Source organism: Chroicocephalus ridibundus, unplaced genomic scaffold, assembly GCF_963924245.1.
Source record: "Chroicocephalus ridibundus unplaced genomic scaffold, bChrRid1.1 SCAFFOLD_37, whole genome shotgun sequence".
NCBI lineage: Eukaryota > Metazoa > Chordata > Aves > Charadriiformes > Laridae > Chroicocephalus > Chroicocephalus ridibundus.
Window position 1 is genome coordinate 1,247,342 of NW_026961439.1, and position 25,409 is coordinate 1,272,750.

Genomic DNA, 25,409 nt, shown 5'->3' on the forward strand with positions numbered 1-25,409 from the left:
AGTCTCATTTCTGCAGAGACTGTCACACATTTGGAACAGGCTGCACTGGAGGATTTTACTGTGTAGCTTGAACGAAATGCTGAAGGCCTGATTTCTGCTTCCAGCCAGGGCAAACGTATTGGGCCTGACTCTGCCCTGATTTTCACCCCTCTTCATCTGGAGGTGAAGTTGCAGAAGGCTACAATCACTGGCTTGTCAATACCAGTGGATTCACTCCCCGTTTTCGCTAAGCGTATGCTGACATTGCTGCAGTGTGAGATGTCTAGACGCGGGCAGACATCCCTCCTCTCAGGGGAGAGAGGACATGGTAGACCTCGCTTTCGCAACTTGCTGCCTACACATAGTCCTGCTCAAAACTGTAAGTTTCAACTTGAACTGAAGCTGCTTTATTTTGATTCCTTTTCACTGGTGAATGCGCTGCCCCAGTCAACAACGGTTCTGACCTCACGTACAGAGGAGCAAACCGAGTTTACTCAGCTGTGAAGCTGAGAACACTGTTACCTTTCTGTGAATGTCAGCTGGGGGTGAAACGGTTTTCATGTACAACATAGAAGGAATAACAGCAACAGACTATGAAAGTTAGAGCAAAAGGAGGCTTTCTGTTGCTGCCTTTTGTTGCTTTTTCTTTTTTTTTCCAGCTTAGTAGTATGTAACATTCCAACATTACTGATACGAATTATTTCTATGTTCTAGATTGTATATAAAAATATAACACTGAGTTTGCAATGTTAGGAAGTAAATCCAATGGTCTATGTACAAAGATGAGTCCAGTCAGCCACTGTGAGACCTCAGTGTGGTCACAGAAACTACAAAAATGTTGGCCTCAGTGCAAAGCAAACCGTGTTGTTTACCTTTTAATCCCTGCTAATCATCCCAGTGCTAGCACGTCTCTTGGGATCTTTGGTCCTCAAATGTTAGAAGGGAGGCTGGTAATTTTTAGAGTCATTCCAAAATTTGAAGAGGTTAACCTTTTTGTTCCCAGTAGGCTAACTGCCACAAGGTATCGCGGTTCCCACAGCACCAACTTGCAGAACCAGATCTGGCAGGAATGGGAGTAGAAATATATTCTAACTGCTTTAGAATACAAGGCCAAACTCCAACACCATAATGCAGTCAAAGTCCCATCAAGAGCTCCGCAGAGCTGTTTTTAGCTGTCCTTGTCTCTCTGCAAGCTCAATTAAGAAGAGAGTTTAAGTAATGGATATTCACAGGGAAGCTGTGATCCATCCGTCTTGTTTTCTTGCCTCTAGGTTGTCATGATTCCTGATTTACACATGCTTTTGACCTCTTGGGTTCTCACCGAGCGTCTTCTGAGTCTTTTTATCAAGTCCTTTAACCATTCCCATAAACCAGGAATGAATCACACACCTCTACTCTCACACAGGGCCCTGTTTTGCCTTCTGCAGACTGTGAATACCTCAGCAGGCCAGCCTTGACAAGGCAGCTCTGCTTCTGCTGGCAGCAACGGCGGGGCCAATTTTCTTAAATCCTCAGAACAGACTTAAAACTATAAAGTAGAACAGAACATCTTGGGACTAGATCCCTTGCAGTCCCTGCCTTGAAACCTATGGGCAGAGTTACACAATTTCTGATGAGGTCATCTCCCACCTTGGATGTGCGTGTGGGCATGAAGACGAGAGAGCACTCGAAGTTCCCAGACCCAGTTCCTCCTTGCAGCTAGCCACCCTTTATTGTTTGTTCTCACCTTGCACTTTGGAAAAGCCCAATCAAAATTGGTTTGCCTTGCAGCGGTGCTGGAGCTTCAGTAGTCCTGCTTTAGGGTCTGACCAGCTAATCCTGGCCCCTAACTCACAAAATATTTCTCTCCTAGTGCCTCAAAGGGGAAAATTCTTCAAGTCTTAAAGCTTTTTCCCTTTCTTCATCCCTTCTATCCCAAAGAGCAGGTCACTTACCTCTTTATATCCTGAGATGTATTGGTTCCCAGATCTGGCAAAAACCCCTAGCATTTTGATGGAGGTGGAGTCACCTTCTCCCTTCAGAGTCATGCTGGGTTCTAGGTCACTGTTTTTTCTATTCAGCTATTACTTTTTCCATCCTGTTCTTCTTAAACAGAGCCCATTTACTCATTGCTTAGGTGCTTGCAGGTTTTGGGTTTTTTGCTGAATGGACAATCTTAAAGGTTTTCTAATGGAGAGCCAGACCCCAGTGCAGCAAATTTAAGTTTATTCCCCGTAGCTCTGCTTTTCCCAGTCATCTTTTGTAGGCCCTGGAAAATAGTGTATCACTCACCAACAGCCTGTGTTAGACAAATAAAACTGATTTAGATAAAAGCATTTATACACAATCCCATACATACTAAGAAATTATTTTCCTTCTTAGATCCAGTCATATACAATAATCATAACCCATTGTCCCTCACTGTTCTCCACCATTCATACAGAAATTCTTACAGGATGTGTAACAGTGCTATTCAGACAATGGAAGAACCACTTCACCTGCACAGAAGACAAAAGCCCTTCTCCCTGCTCCTGCTAGTGCCTTGGCCTTCTAGCTCGAGCAGTTACAAGTCAGTGAGAGCTCTGGGGCAAAAGATTCCAGTTTCTAACCACAAAGCTACAGCCCTGTATCTGTGTTCGTAGCTGTTGGTGCCTGGTGTTGATCCCCTCCAAGTCTGAGAAATGCTGAAGAATTCAGCACCAGTGCCCATATTTCTGAGTAAAGGCACTGAAAAGCAGCATTTCCCAGTAGCCGGTTTGCCCAGCCAAGAAACACGATAGGGTCAATATTCCAGACAGCTATTCCTTTGTTGAAGAAATTGTTGAATTGAATAATTTCAATTGAATTCCCTTGTTGAAGAAACACTAAGGGATTTGGGTCTCTTCAGTCCGGAAGAAAGACGGCTGAGGGGGGACCTTATCAACGCTTATAAATACTTAAAGGGTGGGTGTCAGGAGGATGGGGCCAGGATCTTTTCAGTGGTGCCTGGGGACAGGACAAGAGGTAACAGGCACAAACTTGAACATAGGAAGTTCCACCTAAACATGAGGAGGAACTTCTTTACTTTGAGGGTGGCAGAGCACTGGCACAGGCTGCCCAGAGAGGTGGTGGAGTCTCCAACTCTGGAGACATTCAGAACCCGCCTGGACGCATTCCTGTGCAACCTGCTCTAGGTGACCCTGCTCTGGCAGGGGGGTTGGACTAGATGATCTCCAGAGGTCCCTTCCAACCCTATGATTCTATGATTCTATGAAATTTATGAACAGTACCTGGAGTAGTGAAGGGGAGGAATGGAGTCTTCTGCTGAAAGAAGTAACTCCCAGATTAAAGAACATGATACAAAGTAAAGACTTTATCTCCCTCTGCCAGGAGTATTAGGGAGCATCCCAGCTATTTGAGGAGCTGCTCTGTTGAAGGCTTTCACTGGTTTGACTTGAAATTCACAAGCTGAGATTCTTTCACCCCAGATTTTCCTTGTATCTCACTTCTGCTTTACCTAACTAATCATTCCTCTTCAAAATATTCTCCTACTACTTTTGCAACTTCTAGTATTTGTTCCTTTCTCGGAGAGTTCTCTTCAGCTTTGAATGTTTCTCTCTTTCAATAATTTGAAAACTATTATTTTGTCATCTTGTAGAGCAAACACAGTGCAGGTGGGAGTGTGGGTTGTAGATAAAGAGCTTTACGTTTCTTTTGTGTCAAGCTGGGCTGTTACAGAGGTCAACGATAGCCCCCACATAATGTAACCAGCCCAGGGGTTGTTTCTACGTTACACCAGTTTCCAAGGCACTGTCTCAGTTTGGCAGAGCAAGCTTCAAGTGGCTGTAAAAGTGCCCCTCGGTGTAGCAGCTATGTCAAGACCAAGGGATTCCTTGGGGTGGCCCAGCACAGGACCACTGTGAGACAACTTTCTGCTCATCCTCTTGCATTCTCACAGTCTGTGCTCAGCTTGTGGATGCGCAGGTGGTGCAGGGGAGGGATGAGAGGACAAACCTCACTCAGGCAAACTGTGCATGCTTCTCTCTCCTCTTCCATCTCTGAAACAAATTCTTTGAAAAAAAAGAGCTTCCTCTACTTCAAATTCCCTCCAGTTTGTCCATTTGGATGATAAAATATATTCCTATTCTTCAAATAATAAGTAACAGGTTACATTATTTGTATCTGCGAATATGTCTGGCAAGTTTCCTTGAGGCAAATGTCATCTCAGATGTACATTTTATGTTTTTAGCTCAGCTGCTGGATGGCAAAGTGTGTCCTGCCAGTGAGGTCACTCAGAAAGTAGAATAGTTTGCTTAATTACGTAATTTAGGGTCGAGTCTCTCCAGTCGTCTGCCATAGGGGCCAGATTTATGACAACACGGTGGCAAACTTGGAACAATGTTGTCCAATATGAATTCCCCCTGCTGTACAAATATTGCCTGTAATGATTTGTGTCCTGTCTGTATTGATTTCACTGCTTCAGCTAAGCCGCGTACAAAGGGGCCTTTTCTGTTTGGTTAGAACAGTTAGCATTGCCACAGAACAGCTGCTGATCAGGCAGCAGGCAATACAAAATTCCCCCTTTCATTACATGGCTGCATTAATTACACTTGATGACTTCGGCTTTGTTTTCACAAGGGGGAAGAATATCCACTTTTATTACAGAGTGCTAATGCACGTACCAATGGCAACTATCTTACTCATGCTAGAGCCTCTCTGTGCTCACAAAGGGGTTTAAAGTAGAGAATAATTTCTGGCAGGAGTACGCTTACCAATAGAAGTGTGCAAGAGTCCCAGATGAAGGATAGTTGTGTATTTAAGGCCAATAGCACAGTACTTGGAAATGTGCAGTCTCAAAGATGACTCCTACGTGTGTCTCTGGGTATTTGCTTTCATTTCACTGTGCCTCCACTTCCTACCCGTAGGGAAAACAGAATTACTATTATCCACTTAGCTTGAGGCTAAGAATGCATTTGTCCCTAGTGCAGACACTTTTTTTTAAGTCCCTATATCCTGCCATAATAATAATGAAAATTTTACACCATTAAGACTCCTTTCAGAGGATGTCCCTAGAGCTGAATACTCAAACAGTAAAACCCAACGCTGTTAGAGTGGCCTCGAAAAGCTCGATTTGGTATGCATACGTGTGGCTTTATTACTAAAAGCACTTATAGAATCTTGGCAACATGCTTTGAGTGGCTGTCTATGGGCTTCTGTCAAAACTTTTTATTTTTTCATATAAAACAACAACAACAGAAGCAAAGAAATAGGACAACCACCTATACACTTTTTGTCTGTGCCTAGCTGGCTGTAGAATCAGAGCAGATCTTGTCTTGCTCAAAAGGAAGCCCAGAGGTAGTCTTCAGAAGGTAAAGAATCTCTCCATTGTCTATCCTTGCCTCCAATCTCCTTTCCTTTGGGGGCAGGTTTTGCTTTTAGAGTCCTCCAACAGATGCTGCAGAAAACTTTCCTGTTAGCACTTAGTAGGTGTACTGTGTTGTTCCCTGACATGTTTGTTTGTAAATGGCTTGCTTTGTGTCTTGAAGCAACTGAGGTTAGTCAAACTTGCTGAAATCAACTCTCATCACTTTAATCAGGTAAAAATATGTGTATGTGTATATATGTGTATATATATATATATATAAAAAAACAGGTATGTGTATATATATACTGTCGGTGTACACAGTCTAAGCCATGTATATTTGTGCCTGTAGAATGTTTCTGGTCGCTGCAAGGTGATGCTTTGTGACCACCTTGACTGGAGCAGTTCTATTACAGCAGGGCTACTCAGATGCTCGCAGTCAGTTCTTGGGGGAGTCAGCCACTCTAAAGGGTGTTGTAGCCCGCCTATGCTCTCTTGTTCAGCCAGACTTTAATTTAGAAATACGGCAATTCAAGCTTCAGTGCTTACTGGCTAAATCTTTGAAGACGTTTGGATGTTGTGGCTGGTTCTTCAGGAACAACCCCTCAGTCCTGCTTAGTGGATCAGCACCTTTTCCACATTGTGTTTTCTCCTTGTTGGTAGGTGCAAGCTCCTGAGATCAGACCATTCTGTGGCATTAATGTCATTATTTGCAAATACTTGGAAAAGCATATTGACGCTGAAAGCATCTTCAGTGACCCCACAAGTTGCAAGCAATATGCTTTATTGTGTCGGTTCTGCTGCATTCCTGACCTTTCTCCCCCTCCTATCATTGGATGCTAAATACATCAAACACTGTTAATTGCCCAAAATGTTAAAGCTACATTGTGATTTGAATTCATAAAGGAATGACAAGGGTATCAAGTGGCCTTTGAAGCAGAAAAAGAGAATGATTAAGATGTGTAGAAAATGAGAGGAGGGGCTGAGAGGGAACAGGTGAAGATCTAGAAAGAGCAAGCATATGTGCACCAAAATGATCTAGCGGGTGATTTGGAGGCTGAGGGTCATCCTGGTCTGCATGTAAAGACTTGGGGTTGTGGAGATACGTGCTCTCCTGGGAGACCATTTCCGACAAACTTTGCAAACATGAAAGTCCTATTCAGAGGCCTGGCAGGACTCTTGATGGCCTGACATGTGGGGCACCATGGTTTTTCCCAGCATCTGAGTCCTAACCTGTAACATGCCCCCTGTCACAAGAGGGAGAAGTGAAGAAGACAGGTGCTGCATATGGAGCAAAGATGAAATAGGGTGTGGTCATGGGGAACCTGAGAAAGAGAGAGAACTGTGTCTCAACGGAGAGACAGCAGTAGAAGAGGTGATGTATGGGCGCTTCCAGCCTACAAGATGTAGCCCTAAGAGGATGACGGAATTCTTGACAACCAATATGCTTACTAAAGTTTCGTGTACTGTTGACTTGACAATGCCTGAAGCAATTCCTCCTCTAGTTACCTCTGTGTGTAACAACAGCTAATCAGGCAAAGCTTTAACTGTCCCAAAAAAAAGCTTTTCTGAAGTGGAAAATGCCTGTTGATAATTCAAGACAGATTATACCGCAAGAGTCATATGACTACCCCTAAGTTGAGTGTTTCACAGCTTATCATATGCATACATTATCCAGAATAGAAATTACAGGGAACATTCCATGATCCAAAATGACTTTGTGCGTAGACAAACATGTAATCTTAGAATTCGGAATAAATAAATAATAATAAAAAGTAATCTAAACATGTTACTCCAAGAGTCATTAAATACTTCTTGGTTTTAATTAGGGTACATTTGAAAAAAGGAAGCAAACATAGAAGATAAATAATTCTGATGATATATCTTCTACACAAACAGTTTAGCAGTGTGCTCTATATGACTTCCCACAGATTTTGAGGTGTGGAATAGAATCTGCTTTGCATAATCTTTTGCTTGGATTGGTAAACTGTGAATCAAGGTATTTAACATCTTCAGTTTTCCGAGAAAATTTGTAACTGAAACTGAGGGACAAATGTGCCACTCGAACTGCATCAGCCATTCAGATTCGTGACCTTTATGTTCTAAAACCCTGTTTGTATCAAAGCGAGAAACCAGTCTGTGACGACTACTGAAGCAGGACACTTTCTTCTTAAACTCAGGCAGCTAATACTTTGTTACACCCTGAATATCTTTTTATCCAGTTGTAGTTCACCTCTGCTGGGAAAATGTGATGGGGGGGAGGGGGGCTATTTCTGCTTACATTTTCAAGGCTGACATTTTGGTCTCAGAATCCATAATGCATTTTAAAGAGGAAGTCAGGTATTTTACTAAAAAAGATATTTCCAACTTTGTTTAGAGATAGATGGCCCTCTGGTAGAAATGAAGACCTGACACCCTCACAAAAAGATTGCTGGGTTGTAAAACAGGGTGTCTTCCTTCACTGGCTAGGTGGTGTTAAACAGCCTGCCCTGTTATCAGAACTCAAGGACAGTCTTGGGATGCTCCTGCACATTACTCAGGAAGACCTGGGAATTTCTATATCATGATGCAATTACCTACATGCTTCCACCTGTCTGAGTCCCCTGTATACAGTGCCCCAAACTCCCTGAACTTCAGTGTATGCTCTACTCCTATACAGAGTGTTGTTGCTGTGCCTTATTATGGTACCCTGTTGTCTTCTGGTCCGTGTCTGGCGTGGTCTCCTAGTATTTTTTCACCGTCTCCTCACAGAAGCCAACTGCTCTTCCTCAAGCTAAGTCTCAACCCTGTCTCCTGATAATGGGGATGAGGACTGGGGCAAGACCAGGCCCAACAGTCCTTTAGTGCAGGTTCAGCTGGGTTGAGCTGAACACAGGGTGATTGCAAGCTGGTTCTTGCTGTTTGGGGACTGCGTCTTTCCAAAGGGAGCGACAGTTCAGAGTGTTCTGGTTTTGGACAAGTGTACTTCTCTGTCTTTCTTCAACTCAGATAATTTCTGTATAACAGAGGCTGACAGCAATATCGGTGCTCAGCTCTGAGCACTGAATGTATGCTTTTGCATAATGGAGAGGATGATGGGCTTGTGCTCAAGAAGTTCTCTACTACACATCCAAGTTGACTGCAGAAGAATTTCTGTCCTGCTCAATCATGTCCCTGCTCTGCTCGTGTACCTCAAGTTCAATAATTGGCTCCCCACGGTCCAAAATAATGCCTTTGGTTTTGTTTCTCACACTATGTTTTACTTCTACCTGGCAGATCCATTGTCTTGTTGTTCTAGCCTAGTTCATAACAAACGTTTTCAAAACATAATAATCCTACCCTGTAGCCCTGCTTCCACTGTTCCCATTATGACCTCACTACATATGCCTCTAGCACTTGCTTGAGTTACAGCTGTCTTACTTGTCACTTCACTCCTGAGTGATGGCACCCTTGAACAGTCCAGTTGCTCAAATATGGGATACCTAAGCAATGAGCTCCAGCAATAAACTGCCAATTTTAATCTGACATCCTCCAAACAGCTGCTTTGGTGAGCAATTAGAAGCGTAGCTCCCTGCTTCCCTGCCTCGTGCCATGCTTATCTGCCTTCCAACACCTGATCACATTTAATCTTGCAAATCTTCTGTGGGCTAGGCCCGGAATATTAAGAGAAAGTGTCCTTCTGCCTTTGTGACAACAGAGATGTGAAACTTCTTACTGCTAAAGATGTAAATATCCATGACTTCCACACTCAAACAACTTCTCTTCACAGTAGTTTATGTGTTGCAACAACTCATTCCCGTCAATAGTGACATGTAGATACCAGCAGGGAAATAACAGAAGAAACCAAGACTTATAATTTTCAGCAAGCTGGCTACAGCCACTTAGACACTGGCTTTATAGTTTTTTGTACAACTTTACAGTGGTGAATGTAACAGGATTATATCAGGGAAAGTATCTAGGCAGAATATCAGGCAAACACTTACAGATGGAGAGAAATAAAGTAGCCTTGGTGAGGGTTGTGATGAAATCCTTACCAAGTGGGGCTTTGAATTAGGTTGGGCAATACACTGGGAACTCTGCTGTGGGAGCAGTAGGTAAGGCTGCTTAATGGGATTTTTTTATATAACTGCTCCCACTGGAATAATCAGCAGGAGAGGAAACTAGTCTTTGGCAGTACTATGTTCAAAATATAATGCAAGGTGGCCATCAAAGTTCATGACAGGGATGGCAAGGGAGCACCTGCCTGTCATTTGACAATTGACACCATCCCATCACGCTGAGGACAAGAGCATTTCATAATTTGCTGGAGACATGATCTTTAGTTAGCTGGCTCTTGGATGGCAGCATGCATGTATCCTCTCGAGAAACAAGAAGCGAGGTGAAAGGGAGATAGGATGTCTTGAGCAACCCAAGTAGAGCGTTGACACTACGTAACTTGCATTAGCAAAAAGTGTGACACAAACCACCAAGTGGACCTCTTCTGCATCCTCATGACCACAGTCTTGCCTTCGGTCTCCATTTCTTCTCCGCCCTGGGCCTACATCTAGGTTTATGGCTTTCGCCTCAGCTCTCCTCCCTTGAGACAGATGTGCTGTGTAGCTTTGATCAGTTTTCACAGCAGTCTCTTATTACTCCTGATCAGGGAATGATCATTTCAATCCAGGCTGGAGGACATGAACTCCTTACTGAAGGACATTTGCAGAGAAGGAATCAAGACATCCTGCCCTCACAGGCGGTATCGGCAAATTAATCCCAAACAAAATACACTGAAGAGACTACTGGCACCCACCAGTCCTTAGTCCTAAAGATTTCTGAAGTCCTTTCTTATTTCCTGTTTAGAGACAAGGAGATTAAATCAGAAGTGATGGAACTTCAACTTCTAACCACTGACAAAAATCTTCTAGTCTGAAATTCACATGACAGCCTAGTAAAACATTTTTCACTGTTGACCTCAAGCTGAGCTGCCATTTGTGCTAGGCAGATAGAAATACAGATCAGAAGAGTCCAGTATTCCTCCCCAGAAAAACTGAAATAATCATCAACACAAAGTGATTGAAATAGCTTCAGAGGGCAAATAACCTCTAACAAGAAAACAAAAGAACTGCAGTTCTGAAAAGCACGCACATCTAAATCTGGTTTTGTGTTTATACAGAAAGGCAGAAATACAATTTTTGAGTGAGACTTGTTTTGCGTTTACAAAATACAGGAACTAGTCTGCTGGTAGTATTATGCTAAGTGCGTTTCTGACTTGTAAAGTCAGGATTTACCCATGAACAGCAGGAAAAAAGTGTATTATACGAAGCAAGGGGTTGAGTAACAAACTCTAATGTGGTATGGCCAACATGGCCTGAGGAATACTAAAGACGACCTAATGATCACTTGCTCATGATCACAGAAAACACATACATTACACAAGCAAAAATCAGCTGTTCATGCTATGGCCCTGCCTGAGCACACTGCTAAAAGCAAAAGCAGTAAAGACAAGACTCAGCTGTGTTCCCACAGAAGCTTTATTGAGTATGTAGATACGTGAGCCATCATTTGTGTGTAAGCAGAAGGTCTTTTCCATGGCAATTTCTTCTTTTGACATGAATTCTAGAGAATGAGGATGAGTTGGCCTATTGCACCTAGAGAAACATGCCTTATGTTTCCAGAGGTCACCTTTCAGTGGAAATATCAGCATTCAGTTTATAGGTTCTTCTTTACATTTTCAACTGATGATTGTGATGAGGGCAGCTTTAACCATTGAATAGAAGTCCATCCTATTGCAACAGTGACCCTACCTAATCCTCTAAGCGCATAATAATAGGTATATGGAAACAAAATGCAGCTTGATTCAAGCTCTCCATTCTGGTCTGGGAAAAAGAAGCCAAACCAAGATTCTATGCTGCATTCCAGATAGCAACGTGTATCAGTTTAACTTGAGTCACATATAGGTGATTTTTCCGATATTTGCCGCAGCAACCTTCACAACAGCCTAGACCAATGTGTTTCTGAAGTAGAAGAAAAAAAAAAACCCCACAAATGCATTTTGGGCTCTCATCTAGGGTAGAAGAATAGAAGAAGTGTGAAACATATGGACAACACTCTTAAGTCAAACCCTTTACCAGCCCAAGAATAAAAATATTATTATAATTAAGGGCTAATTTAAGGAATGTACAGTATTTACAGCCATTAAAACCACACAGAAGACACTAAATAATAGGAGAACAGATTAAAAGGAAGTAAGGACAGAGCTAGGAGTAGGTTCCCAGGCTCTTTCCTATTGTACATAACCGAGGAGTGCATCCATTTCCTCCAACAGCTTGAGTAGCAAGTGGCATTCAGGGCCTACCTAGATGTTGTCTTGATAACCTCTCTCCAGGGACTCTCATTTCTAGGATGGGGTTAGAAAGGTTCTATCTTGTTGCACATAAAGTCTATCGCAGCGTATAAAGGGAGCTCATAGCAGCCAGTGGGCCTGTCTCCCAGCTTAGCAGGAGACAATAATGCCTTCTGTTCCCACGAATGCAGGAATTAGTCAAAAACAGACAGTCTTCCTAGATTACATGGAAAGATCTCAAAATAGTAGAGTGCTTTCTGTGATACCAGAACAAGTAAAATTCAGTCCTCAGGCCAGTTTACTTCAGTTCAGGTATGAGCTGAGACCAACTAATGTCTGTTCCTAAGTTTTCATCTTCAAGACCAGGAAAGCTGATATCCAGAAGGATTTTGCTCAGACTGTCATTCATGGTGTCCAGGATCAGGCCCTCCATGAGTGACCGGTTTTCAGTAAAGCCAGAGTTTGGTAGTTCAATAGATGATTGCTTAGTAGACTCAGAAATAAAAGCTGGAGAGCTCGTGAGGGGGGCATGCACCATGCCACTGGATTCTGTATTGAGCAGTTCCCGAGGGGACTCAAAGATGGGATTTTTAAGGGGTGTGCTGTTAAAACCCAGCAAATCCTGGTTCTCCTGGACAGGTGTGAATGGCAACTGAAGGGTTCTCACCGGACTGAAGTCCAGCTCTTGACTTCCCTTGGCTAAGGATGCAGATTTCCACTGGTCAAGGCCCCCTAGTGGGGGAGTAGTTGTTGCTGAGTCTTTGCTGGGAGTGGAAGAAACTGGCAATTTGCTGAACATCTCCTTGACCGGTGTTTTGAAGGGCCCCTCTTCTCCCTGCAAGCAGCTGAGCTGTGATGCATTCTCAAGAGGCTGGCTTTCCTGCAGGAAGGGGTGGTCTGCCCCTAATCGGAAAGGGTGAAAGCCATTGCTTTCTGGCAAAACAAGGACGGGCTCTTCTGAGCAAGGCAGCGCTAGGTGTTGTTTCCTTCTGGATCTGCCCATTTCCCGCCTTTCCCGCCTCTTTATAACTAACGTGTCAGAAACACCCTTAGATGGCGACTTCAGTATGGTGAATTGTTTCTTCTCCTTTGTGGATGAGACTGAGGGGAACAAGCCTGGCTCTTCCTTTACTGTTAGGGTTGAGGCAAATGGGGACAGCCAGTCATCCAGCTGAGAGCCTTCTTCCTCCTTTATACAGACACTTTCAGGGAAAGAAACTGATTCCTCACCAGGCTGGGAGCTGCTCTCCTTTAGGGAATGGGTTGGGGAAAATAAACCTTCATCACATTGACTCTCCTCCTTGACAGCAGCCGGAGGTAAAGAGGATGACTCGTCTGCAGAGAGTGACATCTACAAAGAAACACAAGTGATATGCAGTCAGTTATCAAGGATCTAACCCACTGAAATCCGAATGATAGCAGAAGGAAGAAAAGAAAGACTGACACTTTAGGACAGCAGAATGAGTAAGAGGAGGACATTCAGAAAGCAGTAACTATAACAACAGATAGAGATTGATCTCTGCGTGAAGTAGATACAAAGAAGCCTACAGATCACATGGTAAGGATTTTAGCAAAGTGACTGGAAGTCATGCCCTACTGACCACTTCTGCTATAAGGAACTATAGGAGTACAGGCAGAAGGAGAGCTGGATTCTCCTAGAAAAGTGTAACCCCTTTGATTCCTCCTTACACTACCTACATGTGAAATAACAAAATGAATGAGGACAGCTTTCCCAGAAACCAAGGAAAAAGAAAAGGAAAAAAAAATGAGATTATCAAAAGAAAAAGAGCACAGGGGAAAGATAAATCATAGCAAGAGAGAATATGAAGCAGCAGGCACAAGGGAAAATAGAATTATGGTTAGACAGGATGGAAGAAGTTAAAGTTTTACAATGTCTAAGCATCCAAAAGCAGTCAGTGAGATGCCAAGAGAAAGACCTGTTTAATAGCTGTTTTTCTTGAGCCCAGAATAACTGGGAACTCCACAGAATTAGCAAACAGCAGGTACTGAAAACCTCTGGGAAGAGACTACATACAAATAAATACTCTTTCAGAAGTTCCCTATGTTATGTGTCTCTTCAGAACTATAAAAAATCTGAATGTTTTAAGGGCAGAACAAACCCATTTCTCCCATTCTTATTTATTCACATCCAAGGAGTAGAGACCCCTCCTCTAGTGAATTATAGTAACATCCTTATATCAGGTCAACTAGCAGGTAATAGTCAACCTAGAGATAGAAAAGGACAGCAAGGATTGTCACTGGCTAGTTCCTTAATATGAGCTTAGAGTTTCAGAGCACCTAATAAAGATGCACAGAGGAACCATATGAAAAGCAGGGTCCACAGAAGGCATAGCCATAGAAAAGAAAAAAGAAAAAACCCCAAACAAACAACAACTTCCTCCCTCCCCCTCAAAAAAAAAAAGAGCCAAACAAAAAAAAAAAAACCTTAGAAAACATGAAACCAACCTTTGGAGCAATGCGCACACGCTTATTGCTCCGGAAAGTCTCTGAGCTGTTGAGAGATGCTCCCTGTGCCATGGATAGGGGAACCTTCATAGAAGGCTGCAAGACAAGAGGCTGACTCAAAGGAAACTGGATCGGAACCAGGTAGGAGTTGATGCGAGGAAGCAAAGGTTTCATCTTTCGGCCTGGAAGGGAGAAGAATGGACTTGTTAGCCTCTTGCGTTCCTCTACGATCTCTTGAAAACCTGGCATCTAACAGAAAGTCCTTCTAAATACCCCAAAATAAACATCCCATCAGAGATAGGCTCACCTGCCTTCTCTGCTAATTTTAAGGATACAAATACCAAGCCAGAAGGTCTGATGAACAAGAAAATAGTCCTTCATACAGATCCTAGCCCTCAAGTTGGGGCAAGCTCTGCTCTTACTCCATTTGAGTACCCAGTCCCCTCCATCTCTCCATCATATCCTGTCTCTGACGTGGCAATACTGCCTTCAGCTCCAAACCTGACAGCCAGAAGCCTAAAAGCTGGCAAATCTGGATAACAATTTTCACTTTTATTCCCAAGGGAATCTGGGAGAGTGCCAGGGATTGATTCTCTTTAACTTAATCTGATGTAGACACTCACGTGCATTCTGGGGTTCAGTTTTGCTGCTGCTGTTGCTTCCTGTATTCTTCTGGGGATCTGGAAGATGTCGCTTTTGCTGCTGCACTCATTGAGAAATAAGAAAGAGAAGAAAGATAAAAAGAAAGATATTTAAAGAGAAGAATCCACCTTTATTCTGCTGCCTCATTCAGAACTGCAAATCCAGAAGCCTGTGCTGCGCTAATACAGAGAGAGCAGCTGTTAGCACCCAGCATTCATGCCGGCTCTATCTGTGTGCCACATGCTGTTTTGCAGCCCTGCCATCTCATCTCAAAGCCAGCTACCAACCAAAAGCTGTGTAGAAAAAGAGATGGCATGACAGTGCTGCTCTGGCTGCAGACTCTACTGCAGAAGTGACCTGGTTTTAGTGCCCTCAGTGCCCGGGGAAAGGTGAATACAATACCTTTATTGTACACTGGGTCTCTACACAAACTATAGATCAATTTTCAAGTGGAATAGCAGAGGCAACAGAGGAATCAGAAGTCTAAGCAGATGGAAAAAAGGCCAGGGGTGTAGCCATGACAGAAAAGTGTTTGACTGGCTGCTTGCAAATCTGTCATTGTTAAAACTGCTGAATGCAAGATGGACAGCAAACAGATTCATCCTTCTGAAAGTCACAATGCAGATGAGTTCCAAAATGAAGAAGGAGCACAGAGAGATCCTATTCTCTCTGGGTCCGAGCCCCAGAACAGATTGGGACTGCTGCCATGGAGATGAGGATTTTACCAGAAATCTCTCTGGGCTTGTTCTCCGAAGGCTGTTGGTGCTCATTGCAGCCTACTTCAGTGGTAGAATTCTAGTTACTCAAAGCTGTACAGCTCTACCAGCTGTAGAAAGAGCACATCATCTGAAGGCAATTAACCTTTGGCTTGACTCCTTTCCCCAAAAAGGGTGTGCATGGAACAGTATGACTAGGTGTGGCAGTGACCCAGTCCCCCTCCCCGAGCCTCTTGTCCTTTCTTTCGGTAACTGTCAAGAGGAGAATGGAAGTCCAAGCCCCGAGCCAGAGGGTAAGTCTTACTGATTCAGAGTGCTCAGGCGATGTTGGTGACCCCAAGTCCAGTGGCTGGTGGCAGCAAGGCGTTGAGAGGGAGAAAAATAAGATGAAGTTATCAACCAAAAGGGGAAGATATGGGACAATTTAATCTTATATAATCTCAGCAAACAAGAGTCAATCTGCCCACCCACTGCAGCAAACACAGAGGAGTCTAAACACACGTATACCAGACTCATAAGCTCTGTTTCTCCCACAAAATAATACTTCCTAGAATACACAGCTGGGTTAGAGCAATTCCATCCTGTCTAAGCAAACAGCATAGGAACTCCTGGTCAACTTCAGTGGAAAGTTTCTCACTAGGAATTTGAATTAGGCACACAGAAAGAGGTTGAACAAGCTCACTATTACATTTGGCACACCACCTGAAGAATAAACACATCCCCCAGAAGGTCCAATTCATACGCACAGCCACAGCAGCTTTTATTTCAAATACAGAGCTGGTTTATTTGTCAGAAGAAATGACTGAATCCAGCTTTTACAAAAAGGCTGATATCAAAGCAGCTTAACTTCTCTGTTAAAATAAGGTGCATCTGGCTAAGTGTGGCATTTAGGAACCAGATAGCCTGTCACATTTTCTTTGCATGAGGCACCCACCTTAAATACCTGGTCCAATGTTAGGCAACGATTTGCATCAGGGTGAATAGTCCAGAACGAGATTTTACCGTTAGCAGATGTCTCACGGACAAACATATCATGAAGGGACAGGTTGTGCCGAATGGAGTTCTGGGGAGAAAGGAGCGAGGGGGAGGTTGAAAAGGAGTAATTTTGTTATCAGCACAGCAAGACCTACCTGAGATATGACTGCCCTGGCAGTGGAATTACATTCCGAAGTGTAGACAACATGTACCTTCATATTCACTGCACACCCAGCTAACCCTGTCATCAGTCTCTCATTCTATTTAGTCTTGAGATCCCTATTCTTACTTCAGTGATGAAACATCCCATCACCTTGCCTGAGTAGAATGAGAAAAGGGGTACAAGAAGTGGAATGAGGAACTTCTGGAATGAGAGGGTATTTGGGGTGGCGTGTTTAAATTAATTTCCATCTTGCCCTGCAGGCTGGGGAACAACTTTTCATTTTCATACGGAAGGCTTATGATAATATCACCTTGTGGCCCACAGCAACTGGAGGGCCTGCTTGTTACCTTCCAACCTGGCTTAGCCACGTGTTTAAAATATGGGAAGTGATCTTCAATCCAGGTATAGATGTCCTTCAGAGTCATACGCTTCTTCTCAGTGCTGTTGATGGCAAACTGGATCATGGCCATGTAAGAGTAAGGAGGTCTTTCTGATACTGAATCCTGCCATGAGGAGGCGGTGGCAGCAGTGGTAGGAACAGCAGCAGAATCATCTTCTGTCTGAGAGGCAGAAGGAATGACACATGAGCACTCACAAAGTTGACGAGAAGAGCCATGGAACATCCCTGGATCCTCCAGGTTCTGCTATTCAAATCAGTAAATGCCAAACTTGTGTTACTTAGAGATGGTGATGCAAGATGGTTCTTGCAAGTCTTCTGATCCACATGGATTACTACCTATCAAAAGTTTTAACATATGCTCTGTTGTCTTCTCCTACTTACCTTGATTCTTTCCTGCAGAGGCCTCTGGTTCTCTTTCTCTCTTTCTTGCTTCACAGAACAGGGACTTAGCCCATCAGATCTCATCTTCCCCAGCCACTGGATGTTAGTGAGACTGTTGTCCAACACAGAGCTCATTGTCTCGCCACTGCCTGTTGGAATAACAAGCCCATAACTCTGCTTACTCACAAGTAACCCTCCTCCCCCCTCATCTCAAGTGCCAAAAGGAAGGCACCAGTCACACTTCTAAAAGAGGTGTCCCTGTCTCAAGATAGGGATAAGATGGTATTGCAATGCTAACATTTCTTGTGGAAGGAATTCAACCTTGAATTCCTGACTTCATGTGAATCCGCCCAATCTCTGAAAAGAGCTACAGCCTTAAAAACATGCAAACCACACTATTGCTCTCAACCAAAACAGGACAGTGTTGATCCAGTACTTCAAGAATTCAGGTATTTTTAGCTAAAGGATGAATTTAGTAAGCAGCAGCCATGGAAAGTGGTGACAAACTCCAACTGAAAGACCCAAGTCAGAAACTCAGACGTTTCCAGGTTTTTGAACTGCAGCAATGAAAACTAACAGTTTTGTTATCTCTGGTGAGGTTGGTTGCAGCCATGCAGCTATTGCAGCTGTCTATGGGTTCCTGTCAGACAGTGCTATAGTGTGGGATAAAATCGACTGCAGCCCAAAAGCTGTAGTATCCCACACTATAGCTATATAGCTATTTTAAGTTGCAAATACAAACTCGATCTAAGCAGTGTTTCAAAGTAAAATATATCCCACTTCTAACATTTATTCATCAGCTTCATAAGACAGACAAAGAATAAAGAGACTTTCCACTTAGTTATTAAAGTATGGGAATAATCTCTTTTTCAAAGCTCTTGGTCTGTATGTTTTGTCACTGACTAAGGTACTCTATGTTACTCTTGAATTCAGCCATAACCCTTTTACTAAACGAAACTTAGCCTTTTGTTCTTTCTAAACTCGATTTCTTCAATGCAGCCCTTCTTTTTTCCCAACATTATATTTTGCTTTGCTATACACCTTTACACGCTATCTCTTTCACCAAAAATATATCCACTAAGATCCTTCAGATTTCACTACATATGCGTAGTTATGTAGATTATTAGAATTAAACCCATAGCTATTTTGTAATTAACAAAAAAGTTTTCATTACCGCATACTGACGCCCAAACACTACACTCATTGGCCCACTTCACATGTCTTTGTCTATCGGTCAGGATGAAGGAAAAAAAAAAAAAAAGGGGTAAAGATTACATACTGTTACTCTCCTGTTCCTGTCCAACCACAGAATCAATTCCTGAATGCCAGAGTGTTGTTCCTCCTGCAAGACCAGGTGTCTGTGTACTGTTCTCTCTTTCTTGACCACCTGCAGCCTTAGTTGCTGCACTGGGTTTCATCTGTAATGGGAGATGCTGTGATGGCGTTGGACCTGCTGAACAGGATGTGCCCCCACTGCTAATGAGAATGAACTTATTTGGCCCGTTGTTGCCACATTCTTTTCCCTTTGCTGTCAGTGCCTCTATGATGCTCTGGATATCAGCATTTGTAGGGATGGCCACCACCTGTGTGTTGGGCATTGTAGGATGGTCAATTATTTTTATTCCTGCTGGGAATTTCTGCAGGCCACATTCAGTTTTTTCTCTATGTTGGCTGTTGTGTCGGTCTTCCTGGCTGTGCTCCTGCTTAGGAGTCTTTTCATCCTGACCACCGTTCTCATCTCTTGCTGAAGTACTGGATGTATCCTTCTGTGGGAGGGTCAGTTTCCGTCTTTTGAGAATTAAGGGCCTGCGAGGGCTGGTCCTCATTATTGATCTGTACAGTCACTCTCCATTGAAAGGGATAAGAACAAAACCTGCAAAACAAAAGATACAACATAAGAGTGTAGAGGGCAGGAACAGCTAGGAACAGTGCAGCAAATCATCACAGCCTCCCCACAAAACACACATTCTCAGCAATTGTTACAAAGCTAGAAAAAAGGAAGGAAAATAAAAAATGAAAGCATTAAATAAGGTTGACAAGGCTATTGGAAAATAGTATTGTACCTCCTTTATCCACACCTTGTGTGAGCAGGACAGGAGACATATTGGCAGAGTAGATTGTGTCTCCCAACTTGCAATGCAAACTGAGTACATAATAATGAGGAAAGTATGCATACGTGCTTTACAGAAAGGGAGACTAAGACTTAGCTGTAAAGTGACTTGACCAGCATCAGCCAGCAAGCTAGAGGGGAAAGAAGCTAGAACATAGAAATATCAGTCCTGATTCTTATATGTCATTGCTGTAACCAGCAGATCACACGACCTGAGAGAAAAGGGAATTTAACAGATGGTTTAAGATCTAGGAAGCAGAGATTGTACTGAACACTACAGAGGTATACAATAACTGCAGCAGAAGATAGGTGCTTTAAAATAAATGTAAAATAAATGCTTTAGTCATTCCTTCTGCAGATTTGTCAAGAAGCAGACAAATTCATCATTGGGCATCATACAATTTAAATGTCAAGCTTTTGGACAACAGACAATTTAGATTATAAAGCAGAGCAGATAAAATTCAGAGATGCTGCTTTCAGGGTAGAATGCAGTGTGTCCCTTCTGAGAACACCACTTATAAATATCATGCCATTCAAGGAGGCCGTCTCTTGCAGCAAACTATACCAGAATAAGAATACACAAATTGCACTTGTTTACCATTAGGGATGGCAGGCAGAATAGAAACAAATAACAAAGAGAGGCCTTTTGCATTGGTAGATTTGACTGGGCCAGCTAGTAAACAAGAACATTCTCAGTAGGAATCACCTACATAGATACAAGCCAGAGAGAGTCCGGCAGATTAAAAACTCAGCTCATGCCCTGGTGCAGGGAGCAGACAGCCCTGAGATCAGGGTCTGCCCAGCAGCCAGAGGCCACCACCCAGTTTGTGGCACCCAAGTACACACCTGGACCTTGGCGATCTTCTCCTCTCTCTTAAAGGGAGATCCCCATAAGACAATGGCAAAAGAGCAAACTTTAGCCAGCCTCCAAAAGTTCCATTCCCTGCAGGTGCAAGCCACTTCCTATGAAGGCCTTGGGCTGCTACTACCAGTAGAGGCCCAGGACAACTCCGTGTACACACGGGCCGGGGGCTTGTAAGGGAGGGAGTGCTAGAGGGGCTCCTAGCTCCTTCTTCACCCACGCCGACCCCAGCCCTGCCGCCCTCACCGGTGACTCCCTCTGTTCCCCCGGGGCCCCTCCGCCCCAGCCGGGGCCTAGACGCTTCCCTCTCCCAGCCGCCCTACGCTCTCAGCGCGGCTCTTACGGAGTCGCCAGCCCCTGACCTCCTGCCTCCAGCCCCCGTGGGGAGGCCCCGGTAGGCTGCGGCAGGGGCAGACGCCGGACACAGGTCACGACTCACCACCTCCCCCGGCCAGGCTGTATGTACGGAGGGAGGCGGCAACTCCGGCGCTTCCGGCCTCCGCCACCGCTGGTAGGAGAGATCGTTTCCCGGTTTGAATTTGGCGCCTGGCGACTCGTTGGTATCACGTGCCGGCCCGGACCAATGAGATGTAGCAAGGGGCGGGGCGGATCGGGCCAATCGGCTGCGGCGGCGGGGGATACGGATGCGCTGGCGCTTGGGGTGCGGGCCCTGTGCCGGGACGGCAGCCCCAGGAGCCTCCCGCAGGCACGCCGCCTGTGGTGGGGAGCTCTGCCCTGTGGCCGGTACCGGCCGTTGCCTTCGGGCGCTCCCTCGAGAAGGGCCGTGGAGTTTCGGCGTGTAACGGGTGTACCTGGCCGGGGCAGCTCGCAGGAGTCCCTGAGGAGGCTGCGCGGTCGGTAAGCAATCGGGCTGCTGCGATCTTGCGCATTTGGGAAGAGAACGCGTTTCTCAGAAAACGTTCCCTTCAAAATTCCTTGTCTGAGTTAAGCTGTTCTTGAACGGAAAATTAAATTTAATGTCACTTTAACTAAAGCTTATTCACTAGGTAAGATAAAATAATAATCGTGCAAGATACGTAGAATACAGGGGGGAAACGTAAAGTATGTTCTGTATTTAAAAAATGGAAAATTCCTGAAATTAGGAATTACAGTAGTTAGCAACTAGAAACTGAAACGCTTCTGGTTATCTTGGCCCTACAATATATCTCAGCATCACAAGCAAGCTTTATGAATTAAATTGAAAAAGGAAAACAAGTTTTTCTGATTTTCAGTTCCTAAACTGTTCTTTGTCTCTGACTAGACTATGTATTGAGCTAATGTGAAGAAATTATTTCCTTAAATTTTTTTTTTGATAGCTGACTTGACATAGCTGGCTCGGCAGCGTAACTACTTCCACTCCATTTATTTTTTTTCTCTCCCAGTGGTTTGAATTTCCTTAAAATGTCAGTGACCAAGCCTACTGTAAATATAGGTGGTTCTGTATTTCAGTATTTTAGTCAGGTCTTATAGCAGATGGATGTCTTTCAAATTATTTCTAAAATACTTTTATGAAGAAGAATGCCTGATTTGTGCATTTAAAATACGTTTTTCTCGTAAGAAGCTAATTTTTCCAGTAATATTCAGTCTTGCCCAAAGGCCAGTTCAGAACTCCTTTTGCAGCAGGGACACTTGTTTGTGTCTCTGTCTCCCCCAGTGTATTTGGTTATTAGCTTTCATGAAGCTTTGGAGTGTTTATCTATTCTGCTGTGCATTTCTAAATCTACTTGAAATTCAACAGGAAGTTCCAAAACTACTGATAGGGAAAAGTCTGCATAGAGACATGTACACTGTACTGTTGCATAAGTGTTTTATTTTAGTTAAAAACTAGATCTGAATTTTCCAAACAAGTTTGTCTTCAAAGTCTATTTATTTGCCTTCTATAGATTTGAGAGCGCTTTAGCACCTCCTTGGGGTGCGTTCCTCTTTCTCCACTTGGCTCTAGCAAGCATCATGAGGCTTCTAAGAGGTTTTACCATAACTTTTGATGCCTCCGAAGAAGAAATGTACCCACAAGGCCAGGAAGGCAGAGCTGGTATTCCTTGAGAGGCCGCGAGAGGGACCCGGACATTGCTATGAAATTCTGCTGCCTTCAGCTGAGAATCCAAGACGTGTTCCCACAAAACCCATTGACCGGAACACCTCTACTGCCTGGGTTGGTATAGACTAGCCTTTCCCCTACATCCCACAGCAACGGTTTTCAAGTTTCTCCCGTATGTCTCAACAGAAAGCTATCTGTCCTGGATACTGAAAACTACTACTACAGACCTGAAGGCCTTATAGCTGCCTAAAGCATAAATAAGTGCTTTTGAGTTGCTTCACATTCTAACTACAACCACTAAGATCTTGGTTAAAACCGTGCAGTGTGTACTGATTAATATGACCATTTGTCTTCTGAAAAACTGTTTTTCATCAGGAATACACTGTTTTCTATGCCAATTAAAAACCGTGTACATAATAAACATTAGGGGGAATTTTTTTATTGGCTTGCTGTCTGAAATAACTGCTGAACTCTAAATGTTACATGTTAAAGTACTAGGTGTTTTATTTAAATCGGACACTGCTAAATTTAAAGAACGTAGGCTTTCACTTATTTGTGATTATCTGTTCTAACTTGCCCTCTTTTCCATTCTGTGTGTTTTGAATAGTTTCTCTCTGTATCACTCTTCTGATGGGCTCCTTTTCTGGTCTGACAAAATATTCCAGGGACTGTTCCTAAGATACTCCTTATATCATGTAAAGACTTTTTTTTTTTTTTTTTTAAACGAACAGGTGCTGCAAAGACAGACTGTTCGTATACAACAACAGTCATCACCTAGGGGAGCTCTGTTTAAGCATCATTGCTGCCTGACCCTCTGCTCCTTGCAAAGCAGGTTCAGGAACTGTGATTTCAAACCTGCATGAAATATTCCTTTGTTCCTGGTGACCTGGAGTTATTTTTGTGATGCCTTAACCTTGAAGTAGGACACGTACAATTTTTGTCCCTTTAATTTTTTTTTATATGCTTGAAGCAGTTAGTTCTATGGCTTCTGAAACACTAAGAAAAGTAACTGCTGTCAATAAGCATTCTTTTTGTTTGGAAGAGGTGGAAATATCCACGCTGGTACGTAGCTCTTTGATTCCAAACACACAATGATTCTAAAATTTGCTTGAAGCTATCAGCACTGAAACTGTTAGATTATTATTTTTTTTCCATTTGAAAAGCCTGCTAGGTTTGTTACTTCTTGAAGCATATTCTGCAGAGTTTCTGTTAACTTGTTTCAGTGGCAACTGATATTCTGCTCCTCTCTTCTTGATGTTATTTAAGTTTTTCATACCTTCTTGACTGCTAGGATCCCACACGGGTAAAGCCTACCCTACATGTTCGCTGAAGTCAGGAAACCATATTCTCGGTTAGTAGTTCACCTATGTTCTTTTTAAGTATCTGCCAGGATATAACCATCAGGGAATCATTTCTCTCTTTTCCTGCACAAAGGCTTTGCATTCAAACAGTTCAGTTGTACAGCAGACAATCACTATGCTTAATTAAATTGCAATTAAATTGCATTTTTTTTTTTGAGGGACTATGTAGTTACTTAAGAATGCTGAAAGGTATCTGTAGTTATCATAGCTAGAACTCAGTTTGGTGTGCTCTAGGGAAAAGTAAATTGCAAGAAACAGAACCTGACTCTTTTTATTGATACCCAGGAAGATAAACAATACCGTACTAAAAGGATTTCCAGGTTTTGAGTAAAAGCCCAGAATCTCTCAAAGAAATATAGATTGCTGAGCTTTGAGCATCTTCTATAGAAAGCCAATTTTAGAAGTGACTTTTGCGTGATCTGTTACTTCAGAATATAGAGATTAACTATGTTTTGCAGTAAAGATGTTTTGGTGGAATATTCTGAAGGCCTTGTTAACATAATCTAAGGTGATGGTGCTAAGTGGGCATCCTTTAAGTCATTTCATATTGCTCTCATTTCAACCTCTACCTGTTCAGGGAGACTGAGGATGTAGTTAATTGAATCTATTCAGAGTTATGATAAGACAGAAGGATACAGGATCCAGCTCTGAACTGTTTTAAATCTGCAGGGCTTACAGGACTAGATGCCAGTTAGACTTTTCTTTAAAACCCAGATCTTGAGTGCTTTGTAAGTTGCCACAGAACAGCTCGCTTGCATCCCAATCACTTTTCAGAACATGATGTTGAAGTTCAGAGGTGTCTCCTGCTTAGCAGCTTGGTTAGTGACTCATTTGCTTTGCTGCAGACCAGATTACCCACTTACTGAACACACTGAAAAAAAGATGGGGTATGTGAGGGAGTAGAATCAAGTTAGCGTTCCTTTGTCTGGGGAAAATTGTGCTTTTTTTATTTTATTTTATTATTACTATGTTCTTCCCTTCAGGTGTGCCCACAATTCGAAACAACTAAGTCAGTGGTGTTGAAAGCATACCAGAAGAAGGATTGTGGTCCTCACAAACCCCAGAATCAGGATACCAACCACAGTTCACTTCATGCAGGAGGAGCTTGTCGAAGAGCTGTAACCTGCAAATTTCCTCCTTTAACTTTTGAGAATCCAGAAGGACACGCAGTCCACCAACCAGACAGTCCAAATCGCTCAAGGAAGAGCACACAGCACACTCACAGCCGGCCCAAGAAAGGGACAGCAGCAAAAGCCAACATCCAGGTGAACAGTCCTGAGAAATGCGGAGAAATGCCTTTGTTACCTGCTCCCCAGCCTGTGGAGCCAGAAGTCTTTAGTCCACCAGGTGTAGATGCTCCACAGGTGCCTTCCATAAGGAACTGGAGAAGCAACAGCACTCTGCCACAAAGAAGCAGCCATGCCTGGCATCCAGAAAAAGAGCTGGCATTCGATATTGATCCCTGTGGGAGAGGGGAGTCAGCAGCAGTACTGGTTACAGATACTCCTGAGCACGAGTATGGGGTAAAGGTTACTTGGAGACGGCGGCCTCATCTAATGAAATATCTGCAGGAGAGCGGGAAGCTGAGTGCTGCCGACATACTGGTGAAGACAAACTCCGAGCTCTCTAGGAGACAGGCCAACATCCGACCTGGGTGGGAGCAGTAATTTTGTTATGTGCAAAGACATGTCCAAA

The 25,409-nt window shown here is 43.4% G+C and overlaps 2 protein-coding genes across 4 annotated transcripts; one reads left to right on the forward strand and one right to left on the reverse strand.

Annotated features, from left to right (window-relative positions):
- The first annotated feature begins 46 nt into the window (after positions 1–46).
- Positions 47–25,399, forward strand: RHNO1 (RAD9-HUS1-RAD1 interacting nuclear orphan 1). Of its 2 annotated transcripts, XM_063321938.1 has the most exons (3): positions 20,985–21,173; positions 22,199–22,467; positions 24,698–25,399. In XM_063321938.1, the coding sequence occupies exons 2-3, from the start codon at positions 22,300–22,302 to the stop codon at positions 25,379–25,381; spliced, it is 852 nt and encodes a 283-aa protein (XP_063178008.1). In that variant the 5' UTR covers positions 20,985–21,173; positions 22,199–22,299; the 3' UTR covers positions 25,382–25,399. The 2 variants fall into 2 exon arrangements, with proteins under 2 accessions (XP_063178009.1, XP_063178008.1); XM_063321939.1 differs by lacking the exons at positions 20,985–21,173; positions 22,199–22,467 and adding an exon at positions 47–358.
- On the reverse strand, positions 10,818–25,131 carry FOXM1 (forkhead box M1). Of its 2 annotated transcripts, none has more exons than XM_063321935.1 (9): positions 25,020–25,131; positions 18,623–19,216; positions 17,344–17,492; positions 16,910–17,122; positions 16,359–16,487; positions 15,729–15,773; positions 14,690–14,768; positions 14,067–14,248; positions 10,818–12,951 (listed from the first exon to the last, which is right to left on the reverse strand). In XM_063321935.1, exons 2-9 carry the CDS (start codon positions 19,167–19,169, stop codon positions 11,899–11,901), a joined length of 2,397 nt encoding a protein of 798 aa, XP_063178005.1. In that variant the 5' UTR covers positions 19,170–19,216; positions 25,020–25,131; the 3' UTR covers positions 10,818–11,898. The 2 variants fall into 2 exon arrangements, with proteins under 2 accessions (XP_063178005.1, XP_063178006.1); XM_063321936.1 differs by lacking the exon at positions 25,020–25,131 and adding an exon at positions 20,300–20,424.
- Positions 25,400–25,409: the final 10 nt, after the last annotated feature.